This window comes from Clupea harengus, chromosome 25 (genome assembly GCF_900700415.2).
Source record: "Clupea harengus chromosome 25, Ch_v2.0.2, whole genome shotgun sequence".
NCBI lineage: Eukaryota > Metazoa > Chordata > Actinopteri > Clupeiformes > Clupeidae > Clupea > Clupea harengus.
This window is the reverse complement of record NC_045176.1, coordinates 10,073,152-10,087,603: the sequence shown is the minus strand read 5'-3', so window position 1 is coordinate 10,087,603 and position 14,452 is coordinate 10,073,152. Positions and strand designations below refer to the sequence as shown.

Below are 14,452 nucleotides of genomic sequence, written 5' to 3'. Positions count from 1 at the left end.
GTGACCGAATTAGCAAATCTCCTGGTTATCACTTGCGGCATCCGTGTGTGGCACTGCTGTATGTGTCAGGGCCTGTGATAAACACAGTGCACACTAACAGCATCGCTGCGCCACTAACTTTTGCTTCCCCCCACGATGAATCCCTGGAGTGGGGCGGCGCACAGCGTCAGCTCGGTTGGGGGCGCGGGGGGTGGGGAGGTGGGGGGAGTGAGCGTGGCAGGTTTCCTCTGGGGGGCTCAGCGTGCCTCTCCAAAGCCGTCGCCGACTGAGCTCAAAGCCCCACAGACTGCAAGCCTGCACACAGCCGCGACTGACAGGAGGTGGGGGAGCCTGCATGCGGAGGACTGGTGTGATCACTGACCTGCTTAGGAGGAACACGTCTAAATAAAGACGAACAAAAACAGATGGATGGCTCGTTTCGTTTCGTTTTGTTTCGTTTTGTTTCGTTTTGCTGGCCACACAAACGGTCTGATGTTGTGATTTATTAAGAGGGCTGTTTAAAGAAGAGCGATTAACTGTTGACCACACAGTGTTACAGAGACACAAGTTAATCAGCCCATCTGTCATCCTATTGTAAAGGAGTTCATTATCCACTGAATCAATGGGGAATCATTTGAACCAAAGTTCGCAGTCGCAATTGGAACGATCAACAGCGCTGGCTTGTTTGTGTCTGCTGTTGGTCACGAAACCTGTGAACCTCAGGAATGAATCATCTGTCGCCCAGACCATAACTGGGCTGATGAATGTGAAATTGTAGGTATTCATGTTTTATATTTACATCGTGTCGCGTGCATATGGGACTCATTATGGCTGTGACCTCCGAGCACTACACTGTAATTTGGAACGGCGTCTACTTTCATTTGGGTAACCACACAAATTGCCTTCTTGAACTTAGCCTGCATAACTTAAAAAGGTTCATTTTCTGTGTGTGGGCACAGCAATCACTGACTGGAAATGAGTACAATCTGTTAATGGTTATTTTACAACCCTGCTGCTTCACTTGGCTGGGCTTATTGCTGAGTCGGAGAGCCCCATCCAGTCCCAGGTGCTGCTGTCCCTCGATGTGAGGGCTATGAGGGGCCTGTCTCATCTATTGTGCCCCGGAAAATAGGTGATGAATGGGGCTTCTGGAGGGAAGAGCAGTGGCCCTATTAACGTGTGGCGTTTTGTTTTCTCTGGCAATTCGTCACCCCCGTGCAGCACACAGACAGCCTCACAATATGACTCCTCACACACACGTTGAGGGGACTCGGGGGCAGAGAGAGAGAGAGAGAGAGAGAGGGAGAGAGAGAGAGAGAGAGAGGGAGAGAGAGAGAGGGAGAGAGATAGAGAGAGGGAGCAAGCTAATCACGACAGTGACTTAGCAGCTGTTGCTTTGTGGGAAAAGGGGGGTGAATGAATGACCATTTAAAGGCTCCGATGAGAGTCCGGTGCTCCTGCTTGGCACGAGGTGCACTTCTATGCAGTTGAATCCTCCCATTGATCCCCAAATGGGAAGCTCGATATTCCACATGAACTCCTATCCCTGTGTAATCCACAATTATCCTTGCTGTTGTTTGTGTGCTCCGGAATGGAGTTGCTTTCACATTGATTCACAATGAGATGGGATGAGAGTGATTTTCATTTAAAGTTGTGACATTTGCTAGTGTTTCACAGCTGTGCTTTTGAAAGGATCAATGGTGTAACAGTTGCTTTGTTTGTTTGACAACACACTGAATGATTCATGAAAGCTTTAATGGCACAGGTTTAACAGTAGGTTAGCATATGGTGTCTGCCATAGTTCACTCATAAGTCAGAGAGGCGGGACTTAGTACTGTGGGATAAGTGAGTAAACAAGATGCCCTTCTGTGAGGACAGTGGCAGAGCAAGACACTGAGAAGCTGAGGCTTGGTCCCTCAAAAGAGTTTTAATTTCCTTTCACATCAGGAAGAAATTGGATAGACAATTCATGTAAGAATCTCTGTTAAAACTGCCTTAATAATATACAGTAAGTTAACTTCAATGTTATGAATTAATTTACAGATTATTCTTAAAGGTAATTAACTCAGTATTTCTGTTTGACATTAATTACTTCACAGTAAACATTACCCGCTGCTGAATAAAACAGAAATTGGGATTTTACTGGAGATCAAATGATATGGTTTTGTTTGATGGGACTGTTTCCCAGACAGGCATTAATCCCCATCCTGGATTAAGTTGCATTTAGAATGGCCATTCTCCACTCAGAGACAAACGTTGCCTTGACCCCACTGTGGGACTCCAGTCGGTTGAATTGTCCTCAGCGCGCGACTGTAGAAAGGCCTGCTCAACTAAAAAAAAAAAAAAAAAAAAAAAGATCCCCAGTTTGCCGACGAGATCTGATTTGTTCCCAGAGAGAAACGATAATCTCTTACAACAAACCACAGAACTAAAGCACTCTCTCCTCAGTCTTAAATGTAGGCTGTGTCGTTGTATTACCCTTCCATCATGGCTCATATGCTTTAGTTAAATGCCAGATAGTTCCACGTGGCTGTGACCCGTTCAATTACCCATGTCGTTTGGCATGGATATTTAACGTATGGTTAAACCTCACAGAGGGGCATCATATGATGCTGTGTTGGGTGATTGCCCCCCCCCTTCCTGGATGGGTGGCATGTGTGATCTCTGACGGAGGAAGTGCCCTGTGTTCGGAGCACCAGCTCTCTGACAGATGACACCGCGTTGGAGAGAGACCCCTGCAGTCACGCGAGGCGCACCACGCAGCCAATTGTACTCCGGCTGTCATGCTCCCCACTGTCCTCCGCCACCCCCTCTGTCCCTGTGCCATTTTCTCTGCGTGACTCTTTTGTTTCATGTTGGATGATTTCATTATGAGATGTGTTTCTTGTCATGCGATATATATCTCTTTTACTAACTGACTTTCCTTCTGTCTTCATTTGCAGTTCAGCAGATGAGAAGTTTCGCTGGAATAATCAAGGTACTTCATCCATACTCTGATGTTAAGAGTTTAATTTACCCTGTTAGCTTACACTTGACGGGAATTCATGCTGAAAGATGAAATGGAACAAAAAATCCAATTTGATGCAAATTACGGGCTTTGAATTCCATCTCACCTGATTAGCGAGTACTTGGGCTTTGCAGTCCAGTGATTCAGGGCTCTCACATCCCAGAGAGGAGTAAGAAGAGTAAGCAGTGTGACATCTGTCATCATCTGTCAGGTCCCCATGACAACAGAACAGTTCTGTGTGGATTGATTGCGTTACAGCAGACTGTTACCTCAAGATAACCGTGCTTGTCCTTCTTGGCATCAAACAAGGAGGGGAGGGGAGCAGAATGCCACCCGTTAATATTTCATCGGAATATTAATGCAGGTGTTCATAGGGGCGTAGTATTTCAAGCTGCTGCCAGTGTGCAAATCAAACTGATGATAATGAAATTGGTTACCTCTGTGGGGTTTCGGTGTGTGTGTGCCCTGCCACCCTGTGCTGGTGTCCTTTAAGCTGGATGTGTGTTAGCCTGGACAGAGGTTAATTGGTCCTAAACCGCTTGTGTAAGGACTTATCCCCTGCCAGCTTTGCCCATGATCAAAATGCCTCCAGCCACCAGCTCTGCCAGACAAGCGGTTGCAGTGCTGCAGCCATGGCGACGTAGCTCAGAAAAGGTTGCTACAGCAATCACCGTCACCACCCCCACCCCCCCTTTTTCTTCTCCTTCCTCCCTCACCATCCGCTCTGCCCTGATAATTATGAGTGTGTGCTTGTTCTGGAGGGCTAGCGACCACTAATCCTCCCTTGTGATTGTTTTTGTTCTCGTGTCCTTTCGCAGACGGACAGAAGGATATAGAAGAGGAGCTGACGACCGGCCTGGAGCTTGTAGATTCCTGCATCAGATCCCTTCAAGAGTCAGGAATTCTGGACTCTCAGGAACTGTCCGCCGGAGAACGTAAGAGACTCTCTGCTGGGTGTGCCCTGTGTTGAGCAGCTAGCTGCCTCCCCCCTACAAATAAGCTTTAGCCCTGTTGCAAAGACTAGCTTGGGATATTAGCCCACCGAATACTAACCCTAGTATTTTAGACTGAGGGTGAGGATGAAGAAGACAGAAACACACTGAGCTGCTGATTTGAATCACTTAAGGCATTGTAATCACTTAAGCTGTCAAAGACGGCTGAAAAATGAAAACCACTGAGCGGGTGAATTGTGCCCAATTGAAGTGCTTGCTGCGGAGATGTGCAGGTGCTTATTTCATACAAACTGACGACGCTTTGCATTTCAATTTCCTATGTTCTGCTGCGGTGGTGTGCCACTGACACAGAGAGGTGGAGGGCATCTGCCCGCTATGCCACTCTAAGAGCGTGCGCTCCGTGAAGTAGTGCTTCTCACTCCAGGTAATGAATACTTGGCAGAAGGCTTTTTTTTTTTTTTTTTTTGAAGGAAAAAAAAAGTAGCACAGGCTCAGAAGAGGATGGAAATGTCAAGCTGTTTCCCTGAAGCGAAAAAAATCATGCTCGTCTCCACTTTGAAAATGAAAGGATCTTGACGTGTGCTTACATGATCTGGAAGAGAGCTGAGAGGTAGATCATCTAAGCTTGCATCCAGTTCACGACGTTACATTTTTCTAGAAAAACTGTGCCGAAAGACAATGAAATACAGTGAAGAGGAAAATGGCTGACCTGCAGGCTTGTCCTCACTCTTAGAGTGTTCCCCCTCCTTGAGAGTCAGCTTTTGTTTGTATATATTAACTTGGTTGATTGTACATCGATTTCCCATGCAGATAAGCCCTTAAATAGCTAATTTAGCGTGTCTATGAACTTTTTTAAGCCTGATTGTATTTCGAGACTACAACAGTAATGAACACTTTAAAGCCCTTTGATGCGTTTGATACAGCAGCGCTCTTCATCCCAGTGATAAAAATAGCAGCTTGATGAAATATTTAGCTCCTCTGATCTGAAATGCAGGTCGAGGAGCACAGGGATGAACCTTTCCCCACACACACACACACCCACACACACACTAACACACACACACACACACACTCCATGCATTTATATGGCACACTCAGTGGCCAACCACCATGACGGAGATATTTTCTCAAGGGCTACTCCATCTGACAGAAGTGCACACTGCAAATGGACTCTTTGTGTCAGAGATATATCTCAGTCGGCTCGAAGGAGGCAGCAGCATTAGAATGATTATGTATTTATAACAAGAGGTGGCTCAAACTGTAAATGTCTTCAGAAAGAGGGTTGGTTTTTTTTCCCTCTGTTTTCCTCTGATTATAGAATAGGTGCAACCCCCACGTCCTCCGCCCCCCTTGTGCGGTGTTGTTGTGCAGAAGTATGTCTTTGGCATTCTGCTAATTCTCCAGCTTTTTGAGAACATCCCAGACGCAGGTGTGAATATAGACAAAGAAAAGGTTGTCTCACAGACTCACATGTTCACACTGCTGAGTGGTAGCATTTCAAAATGAGGTCGTCCGGATGCGAACCCTCCTCCTTCACACTGCAGCCGAGTGTCGTTTCGCGATCACTTACATTCACCCTCGCCGAGCTGCTCGGAAGTGAACCTACATGATTGAGTTACGTTTGCAAAGCTATTGCTTACATCGGCCTACATCACATACAAAACAGTGCAGTGGACCGCATCGCCGAATGTGAAAGTGCTCCTAATGACGAATTTTTGATGACGTTTGTCTTGTACTTCCAACGCGCACACACTCACAGTACATGGCACTGTTGGATGGGGAGCTGTGAGCGCTCTCTCTTCCCGAACCGTGTCTGGTTTCATCTCTCGCTGACCCCATTCTGCAGCGAGTGTTCAGAGATGCTCAGCTTTGGCTGCTAAATTATGCATGCCCTCTCTATCTCCCCACTCTGGACTGGAAGAGACCGGCAGAGAGAGAGAGAGAGAGAGAGAGAGAGAGAGAGGAAGTGGGAAATGCCGCCTTAGAGAGCGTGATAAAGATATGTGATGATAACCCGCGCGGGAGGACAAGACAGGAAGGGCAGGTAACGAGAGCGAGAGTGAGCCAAATAAATATATCATAGCAAAGGGTGATAAAAATGCAGCAAAGAAGGGGGTCTAAGGAGAGATAGAGAAGGGGACAGGCGTAGAGAGCGTGCTCGAGTGAGTGAGTGGATTGGCTCAAGTCTGGGCCGTTTTTATCTCGTTGTCTCAACCCGTCTTTCTTTTTATCTCGTTGTCTCAACCCGTTCTTCTTCTGTTACAGGATCAGGCGTTTTATCCCAGAGTGCACTGCAGCTGAACTCCAGTCAAGAGGGACATTATCCATACCCAACGAGCTACCATAGCAACCAGACCTTGGCCCTGAGCGACCTGTCGGGCCTTCAGGCTCCGCCCCGCGGTGGGCAGGTGGGAAGTGCCGTGCACAGCTATAACCAGGTGGACCCACCGTAACACCAGCCGCTAGCTGTTCAATTACCCAGTGTGGGGCTCTGACAATGAGCCCCCGACTGAGCTAATGTGGCTCTCCACAGCTCTAGATGGAACTAGCGATAGATTTGAATTCTTATATTTTAACATATCTGAGAACATGTCTGTGTATGTGTGTCATGCCATGTTAGCAATGATCATATTGTGTGTGTGTGTGTGTTGATTTGACACAGAAATATGAAGACACACACACACACGTGCTACCATTAAAGCCCTTTTTGTGTGGATGAGGTCTATGTTCTGCTTGGCACATGGCACATGAAGACGCTGTATATGCATGCAGCTGAATAGGTGTCTCCTATTTACTGAATAGCGTAGTGAACTGTGCCATTAAACTACAACATTAAATGTTGACATTCAAGCCCCCACGCCCTGTCCTAGTTCTGTTTTGAGCCACGGTATGTTTTGGCTCCTTTTCTAAAGCTGCCTGTTTCCTGCGCTTCTCAGGTGACGTCTAGCCGCGCTGCCCACCTAGTCGCTGGCGAGTCCCAGTCCCGCGACTCTTTCGCCCCGAGCCATGCCAGCGCGTTCCACATGCCTGACGGCCAGCAGCAGCCCTCGCCCTACTACTCCTGCGCCACGCTGCCCGCGCAGCGCGTGAGCTCCCCTCTCTCCATGCAGACGCTGGGCTCCCCCTCCAAGCTCCAGAGGCTGGGCTCTATCTCCGACATGCCCAGCTACGCCACCCTGCAGCGGGTCAGCTCGCCCAAGCAGTCCCCCAGCCGCCTGGCCAAGTCCTACAGCACCAGCTCCCCCATCAACATGGCGGCCGGGGGCTCGGGCTCCTCCCCCTTGCACATGGCCTCCGGGTTGGGCCAGGGCAACATCGGGGGCACGTCCCCACTCCACCAGCTCAGCTCGGTGGGCAACTACGCCACGCTGTCGCCTACCAAGCGCATGCTGCACTCGGATCAGTACAAGGTCTCCCACGAGCTGTACGCCAACGCCACACTACAGAGACCTGGTAGCCTGGCAGGTCAGTGCCTCTGGGAAATGGAATGTCTTGCCAACAGTTGTCTCTCGCAGTGTCAGTAATTACAGAAGTACGGTATTTAAGAGAAAGGAGAGTGCAAATGTGATGTGTCTGAGAAGATCGGGAAAGCTCATTGGCAGGCAAGGCAGTGGAGAAGGCAATGCACTAGTGCACTAGATTCATTGTGGCCATGAGTATAAGGGCCCAAGAAGAACCTCAATCTTAGTCTTTCTTTTCCTCTCTGCATCAAGGACTAAACCGGATTCAAATATAGCAGAATGATAAGGTGGCAGCAGTGTAGGCGCTGTTATGATAATTGGATAAGGCTCTTTCTTGTTGTGAGTGTATGTATAAGATGATGAGTTAGCAGTGTTCTTCCCTATGACCTACCTGTAAATGTTACTTTGTCAGGCTGTTCTGGGGCACTGAGTGACCTCTGGGCTTGGGTGAGTTGTCATTTTGGGTGATGTTGAGTTGTCCTTGCAATGAACAGGATCCAGGGGCTCATACAGCAGCCAGCACAGCCACCTGGGCTCCGAGCTGCGTCCTCTGCAGTCCCCTGAGCACCACATCGACCCCATCTACGAGGACAGGGTCTACCAGAAGCCCTCCCTGAGGAATTTCAGCCAGAGCCAAGGTGAGGCCCCGGACAGGAATCATAAGAAAGCACTGGATGTCTCTGCCTCTCTCTCTCTCGCTGCCTCTCTCTCTCTCTCTCTCTCTCTCTCTCTCTCTCTCTCTCTCTCTCTCTCTCTGTCTACTGGATCTGGATCTTAGCTTATCTGCTGGACTTGCTGTTGCTTTGCCCTCTCCTTTTTTTGTTTTTCTGCCTCCCTCTGTCTTTTTCTCTGTGTGGGTGTCCTGTGAGAACTGGACCAGCCTGCCTTTAGAGCTGTTTTCAGCTGCATTTTAGACAGAGCTTTTCTGGCCATCATCTGCTTTAATTCACAGTTGCATGTAGTGTGTAAGTGTCATGAATGCCTTTGAGCCACGCTGCTCTGCACAAAACCAATCAGATGTTCATTGTCATGACATGTTGCTTATTTCTTTCTTTCTTTGTGTAGAATACAAAGCTGTTTGTTACTGTTCTGTTCCCTTACAGTGCATTCAGTAGGCTACCCAATACAAACACTAGTCAGTGCATCAAGTGTATTACCAGGCTATTTAGCTTATCTTGATTTTACAGTCTCAAGTGTGCAAATCCTTTTAGCTGCGTGCTTTAGAGCATTTGCTTCATGTTTTGATAAGATAATTCTCTCCACAAAATTTTAAACTGTAAGCATTAAATCTCAAATGAGTTGCCGTTTCAGCAACTAGCGTACTTAACGGTAATGGTAGTGACAAGTTGCTAATTGTTTTCAGCACGTCGTTTGAGTTTTACTGCGTAAAAGCTTATGCAGACCCAAGTCCAAGTGAGTGAGAGAACCAGACCTCTTAATGACTACTCTTTTGTTCCCTCTTGTTCCCTCTCCTCTTCACTCTCATCACGTTCCGTCATGCCGCGGTCGATCTGCCATATACCTCCTCTCACTGTGATTTTACCTATGTGTGTGTGGATGTGTGTGTATGTGTGTGTGTGGATGTGTGTGTGTGTGTGTGTGTGTGTGTGTGTGTGTATATGACATGTGTATGTTTGTGTGTGTGTGTATGTGTGTGCACGTGTGTGTGTGTGCACGTGTGTGTGTGTGTGTGTGTGTGTGTGTGTGTGTGTTTGCGTGCGTGTGTGTGTGTGTGTGTGGATGTGTGTGGACACGCGTGTGTGTGTGTGTGTGCTCACTCGACCCCACTGCTGCGCCCTCTTCGCAGACCCCGCCATGAACCAGTTTTGTGAACAGGTCCTGAACTTTCTGCTCTGTCCCTACTCTCCCGCCATAGCCCCGTCCTCCCCTGCTGTCGACCCCATCCCCTTGCAGCGCACAGGCAGCCAGAACAACACCGGCACCTTCCCCCGGGGCGGCTACGGCAACAGCGCCGCCTCCGCGGCCGATTACACCAACCCCTACCGCACGCTGCAGTTCTGCCCCAACACCGACTCCCCCTACAGCAAGTCGGGCCCCACACTGCCCCCGGAGGCCACTCTGGTGCGCTCGCCCTCGGTGGACAGCATCCAGAAGGACCCCAGGTGGGTTACTGTTTATAAACCATGTGAATGCTTCAGCGCACACACGTACACACACCCATAGGCAGGCACACACACACACACACACACACACACACACACACACACACATGGATGCATAATACAGATATAGAGACACACAAGTATGAGATCTATCAGACTAATGGGTTCTTCATGGGGATTCGATGTTGTTCTGCTATTGCTTTTGTGTATAGAAAGGTTGGGATGACTCTAAACTTGCTACTAACAGATGATTGGAATGACCTGGGTGAGGGAAGCACTGGCCTCCAGCATGTAGCCTATGCAACACCTCACTTCACATCACCCCCTAGACCACATAGAGTCTATATTGTGTGTGTGTGTGTGGGTGTGGGTGCGTGTGTGTGTGTGTGTGTGTGTGTGTGTGTGTGTGTGTGTGTGTGTGTGTGTGTGTGTGTGTGTGTGTTTTAGGTCACAAAAGCACACAAAATCTTTGGCATGATATTAACAAAAAAATCTATATTTGTTGTGCTTCATTTGAAAGCGTGCTAACTAATAATGCTCCAATAATCTTTAACAATGCTGGAGTAAACATAACCATGACAACTACGTTCATTCTAGACGTGTGCACGTAGACAAGAATATGTCAGTCTAACCAGAGAAATGGAAACTGTGTCTGTGTTCATGTTAAGTGGCATTTGTTTTACTGATTTGTCGTCATACTTTTAATTTGTCTTTCATGTTTTGCTTTTGCCTCATGTCTTTTGCATTGCAACAGTGTTGTCGTTCACTCCTCGTTGGTGGATTGACATGTGATGCATTTTCTGGCTGCTAGCAACCTCACATGCACACTGACTGTAATTACTAATTGTTTACTTGCCTGTTAAATGTTGCTTGGTTTGGTACACTTCATTTACTTTTGAATATTAAAGGGTGGGTCTCACCAAATCAACCTGATCATGCTGACTTGGATAGTGCCAGGCCTTGTCGGAGAGACATCCTTACAGTAATACTTCTGATATGGAGTAGTAGACGACTATAAATGCTGCAGGTTTCGTGGGATGTTTGATGTTCACATGAGAAAATGCATGATTTGTTTAATAATGCATGACAACTGCATGAACAGTATCTCATATATTGGAAAAATTAATTAGTCTCCAAACAGCTTTACTATGAATGAAACTGTACTCTATTTCGGACTGGTTATATGCTCGCCCTTTCAAAAAAAAATCCCTCAAGATTCATGTTATAGCTCTCCAACTTGGCGAGGTCTAAATTGCTGTGAGACACCCCTCTTTAATACAAATCCACGCCATTCTTCCACACGGTGCATGTGCTCAACCAAATGCAAGTATGCAACATCAAAACAGTACAAGAGTACAAAAGAAATGGAACAAATGATTATCCATCTTTTTCTTTATGTCAAGCTCCTTCGTGCCAGACACCTACCCTCTCTTTCTCTCTGCCTGTCTCCTGATAGGTACGACCCTGAATTCCTTGTCTGGAATCAAAGTCAAGCCGAGCAGAGAATGACAAAGTAATCCAACATTTATTTACACTCTCCTTCTCATTTACACAGACTGCCTCTCACCCTCACACTTCCCACTAGCGCTAGATGCAAGCACGTAGTGACAGCCACCATTTAGATGTAGAACTAGCTGTGAAGTGACTGAGTGTCAGTCAAAATCCTCATGAATGTTGCTGTAATTCTAGACTAGAGATTTAGTGAAAAAAGCGAAAACAAGCCCTTATTCTCATTCTCAGTCATCTTTTTGACTTTCACCTTCCAGAAGACTCTTGGGGCATTTTTATATTCTAGTCCCCGTTTTCCAGCGGGCCCCTGCACAGTTTTCAACAGGATGGGGCTGCAGATTGTTTATCTGGATGTTTTGGTTTTGTCTGGATCTCCTCTTCTGAAGAAAAGTAGCAGTCAGGTTGCAGATTTTTGAGTTAATGTTTTGAATATTTGATTCCTTAGACTATTCTTCTGAAAGATATTGCATATTATATGTGTGTTTTGCTGTGAACACTCATTGTAAATCAATCTCTCCAAAGGTTGGCAAAACAAAACCTCTCGAGTTCTTTTGCGGCAAAAAGCATCACGTGTCCGTCTTTCATAGTCATTGTCATTATTTTCAAGCCATTTGTCATCATTGCCATTCCAGCATGGTTATTTGTTTGGTTTTTATCTTGTTTCAATTTGTGCTTTTTTAATGAAGGATTTCTTTTCTACCTCCTCAAGAACACACCATGCAATTGCATCAACAGATGACTCAATGTACAGTGCATGCAATTGTTGAAAATGCAGCTACAGTATGTCATTATTATCATGTATGTGAGGCAATGTGCTGTACTTACAGCATTGACAATTCATGTGGTCACCCATGGTCTGGTAGGGGTTTATTAACACATGTGGAAATGGAGGAGTCCCCTGGCCCTCTGGGTCTACTTGACCTGATCTAAAGCTCTGTTCCCACATGGGGAGAGACCTGCGGTCTGTCTCAGCTGTAAGCAACGGCCTGGGTGGTGATTGAATTGCACACAGCACATGGCAGGGTGACATTTTCTGACCTTTGCTCTCAGCAGACGGCTGGAGTCGGCCCAAGAGAGCGCATGCGTGAGCCCCGATCGCTCACGCTGCTTAACGTCCCACCACGCCATCACGAGGTCAGACGAAGGTCACGTCGCATCGCCCCCACCAGGCTGCCTTTAAGCCGGGGCTCCAATCAGATTTTAGATCTCATTCATGACCCCATAATTTTCTCCCACACACACACCCCTATGTTCTTGTCTGTGTGTACAGCCAGTGTGAAAGATGTCTGACATCAAAGCATCATGACACTTTTATGCCCTCATCAAATGTTCGGAGGGGCTTTTTAACGATTACAGAGGGACATTAAGCATTTTGCAGTGAACTTCCTCTGCTTACTGAAGGGATAGCTTGCAGGGCATTGTGATATCAGAAGAGGGGAAGTGAAACATGAAATAAATGGGAACCTTGAAGCGAATCGCGCACCATGGAGGCTCATACATCAGTGGTATGGCGCATGTCACTGTAGGATGCTTGGGCTCTGTGCATTCATGGCGCTACCCACCCATGGTGTGTTGCTATGCAGAAATACATTACAACTGCTGTGCCCACTATTGAATGGGGGGTTACTGGGGGAGAGTGAATGTAGACAGGAGAATGGGGATGGTCTCTGAAGCATTTGGAGTTCCGTCTCCCTTGAGAGCATTAGTTCAAGTTCACATAAACAGTCATCCACCATAGCCAAACAAGACATTTCTGGTTATTATATGGACTGACAAACCTATTGTCCGATGTAATGTGTCAGCCATTCATCAAAGCTTGGCTTTTCATTATTACAACAAATGCCATACCACTGCTAAACTCAGTATGTTATTGTGCGTATTTTGTTAGGTAAGACTGTTGTACACCAGGGGTTTGTTCAACTAGTTTATTGGCTGACAATAATCTTAACTTTCATTATGAATTTATGACACAATGTGTTTGACACACTATGACATGAAAATGTTATTTTCAAACCCTCTCTATATAGTCATAGGGCTATCAACAGTAGCCAACAACAACACTGTTCTCTCAGACATAACAGGGATCCAGTATGGTGTCTGCATGTAACTGCATATGAAATGAGGCATTACACAGCTGAGAAAGGAGATACTTTGGACGTTGCTTTAGTGAAAGAGAGAGGATGGGTGAATTTTCGAAATGAGGCCACATAAATGACTCAGCTGTTCGTATGCCCGTCACGTCTGGAAAAGCCCATTTCGGTCTGCTGTGGTGACTCATCAAGCGAGAGCTCCTGTCTCCTGAGCAAGTCTCCTTGTTGTCTGGCTCTGCCTTTTGACTGCATTAATGTTACATTATTTACCTACACACACACACACACACACACACACACACACACACACACACACACACATGCGGCAGCAGCGGAGCTGACCCTAGGCCAAGGCGGTACTGTATCCATGCCATATTCTTTTCAACCTGTTATTCTCGATAATCGCCCAGCCACGCATCCATCATGCATAATGTATGATGCCTTTTATTTGGTAGTTTTTATTTCTCCGCCTAATGCAACGGAGCAGTATGGGATCAGTGGGGCTAATCCTCTCAGCCAAAGCGCCCCTCTGGGCGTGGAGCAGAGCTGGGTGGGGAGCTGCATTGTGGTGCTAATGCCGCTGGCTAGCGCGCTAACAGATAGGTGCACCTGACTGAACCGACACAAAGAAACAAATACCCGTCAGAAACAAGGGAAACGAGGCTGGAGCCAGCCAGCCGCCAAATGTTACATTACTTTCTGGTGACTGGCTTTTCCAGCGACTCTGCCAGCCCCAGGTTATGCTTATCTTACACACAGGGAAGAGCCGACGGAGGAATTGAATGATACGGTTGGATGTGTGCCGGTGCCGTTAGAGTGTGTATGTGTGTGGGCAAGGCCGGCAAGGGTAAGGTGTCAGAACAGCCATTCAGCCTTTCAAAATCAATTCCTCCTGCAGATGCCCCTCCTGACAAACGATTGCGATTGGCTTCCATGGTGTGAGGCGAAACCTTCTCACGGCCACATTTTCTACTCACCCCGGCCTCTCTGTGGGAAGAGCATTGTGGCAAATTTTTCAGTGCAGGCATTTGGATTATTAATGTGATGTGTTCATGTGTTCAACAAACTGTTTGTGTCTGTCTTCTGCCTCGGAGTCTGCTAGCACAATTTCAGCTCCGTGGTGCAGAAGGGAAGCGCTCTCGCTGCTTCAGTGGAGGCAGTTCATTGGTTTAATCGGGTTGTTAAAGACTTGGCTGGAGGAAGCCAGAAACACATCCCAGAAAGCAGACCCTTGGCCTGGAGCTTACAGCCCTTCAATGCAGCACTTCTGACAGTGATTCTGCCTGAAACTTGACTAAACAGTGCCTGTGTGTGTGTGTGTGTGCGTTTG

At 47.2% G+C, this 14,452-nt stretch overlaps 1 protein-coding gene across 7 annotated transcripts in view; it reads left to right on the top strand.

The window, feature by feature from the left end:
* ctnnd2b (catenin (cadherin-associated protein), delta 2b) overlaps positions 1-14,452 on the top strand; it is a 59,642-nt gene that overhangs the window by 27,830 nt on the left and 17,360 nt on the right. For 4 of the 7 annotated variants that reach the window (XM_031563168.2, XM_031563167.2, XM_031563173.2 and 1 more), the window contains 7 exons: positions 2,922-2,956; positions 3,805-3,921; positions 6,205-6,377; positions 6,876-7,404; positions 7,895-8,038; positions 9,277-9,523; positions 10,980-11,036. In XM_031563168.2, coding sequence (XP_031419028.1) covers positions 2,922-2,956; positions 3,805-3,921; positions 6,205-6,377; positions 6,876-7,404; positions 7,895-8,038; positions 9,277-9,523; positions 10,980-11,036 — 1,302 coding nt within the window. The remainder of the gene's footprint in view (positions 1-2,921; positions 2,957-3,804; positions 3,922-6,204; positions 6,378-6,875; positions 7,405-7,894; positions 8,039-9,276; positions 9,524-10,979; positions 11,037-14,452) is intronic. The other 3 variants (XM_031563171.2, XM_031563170.2, XM_031563169.2) reach the window with 2 other exon arrangements.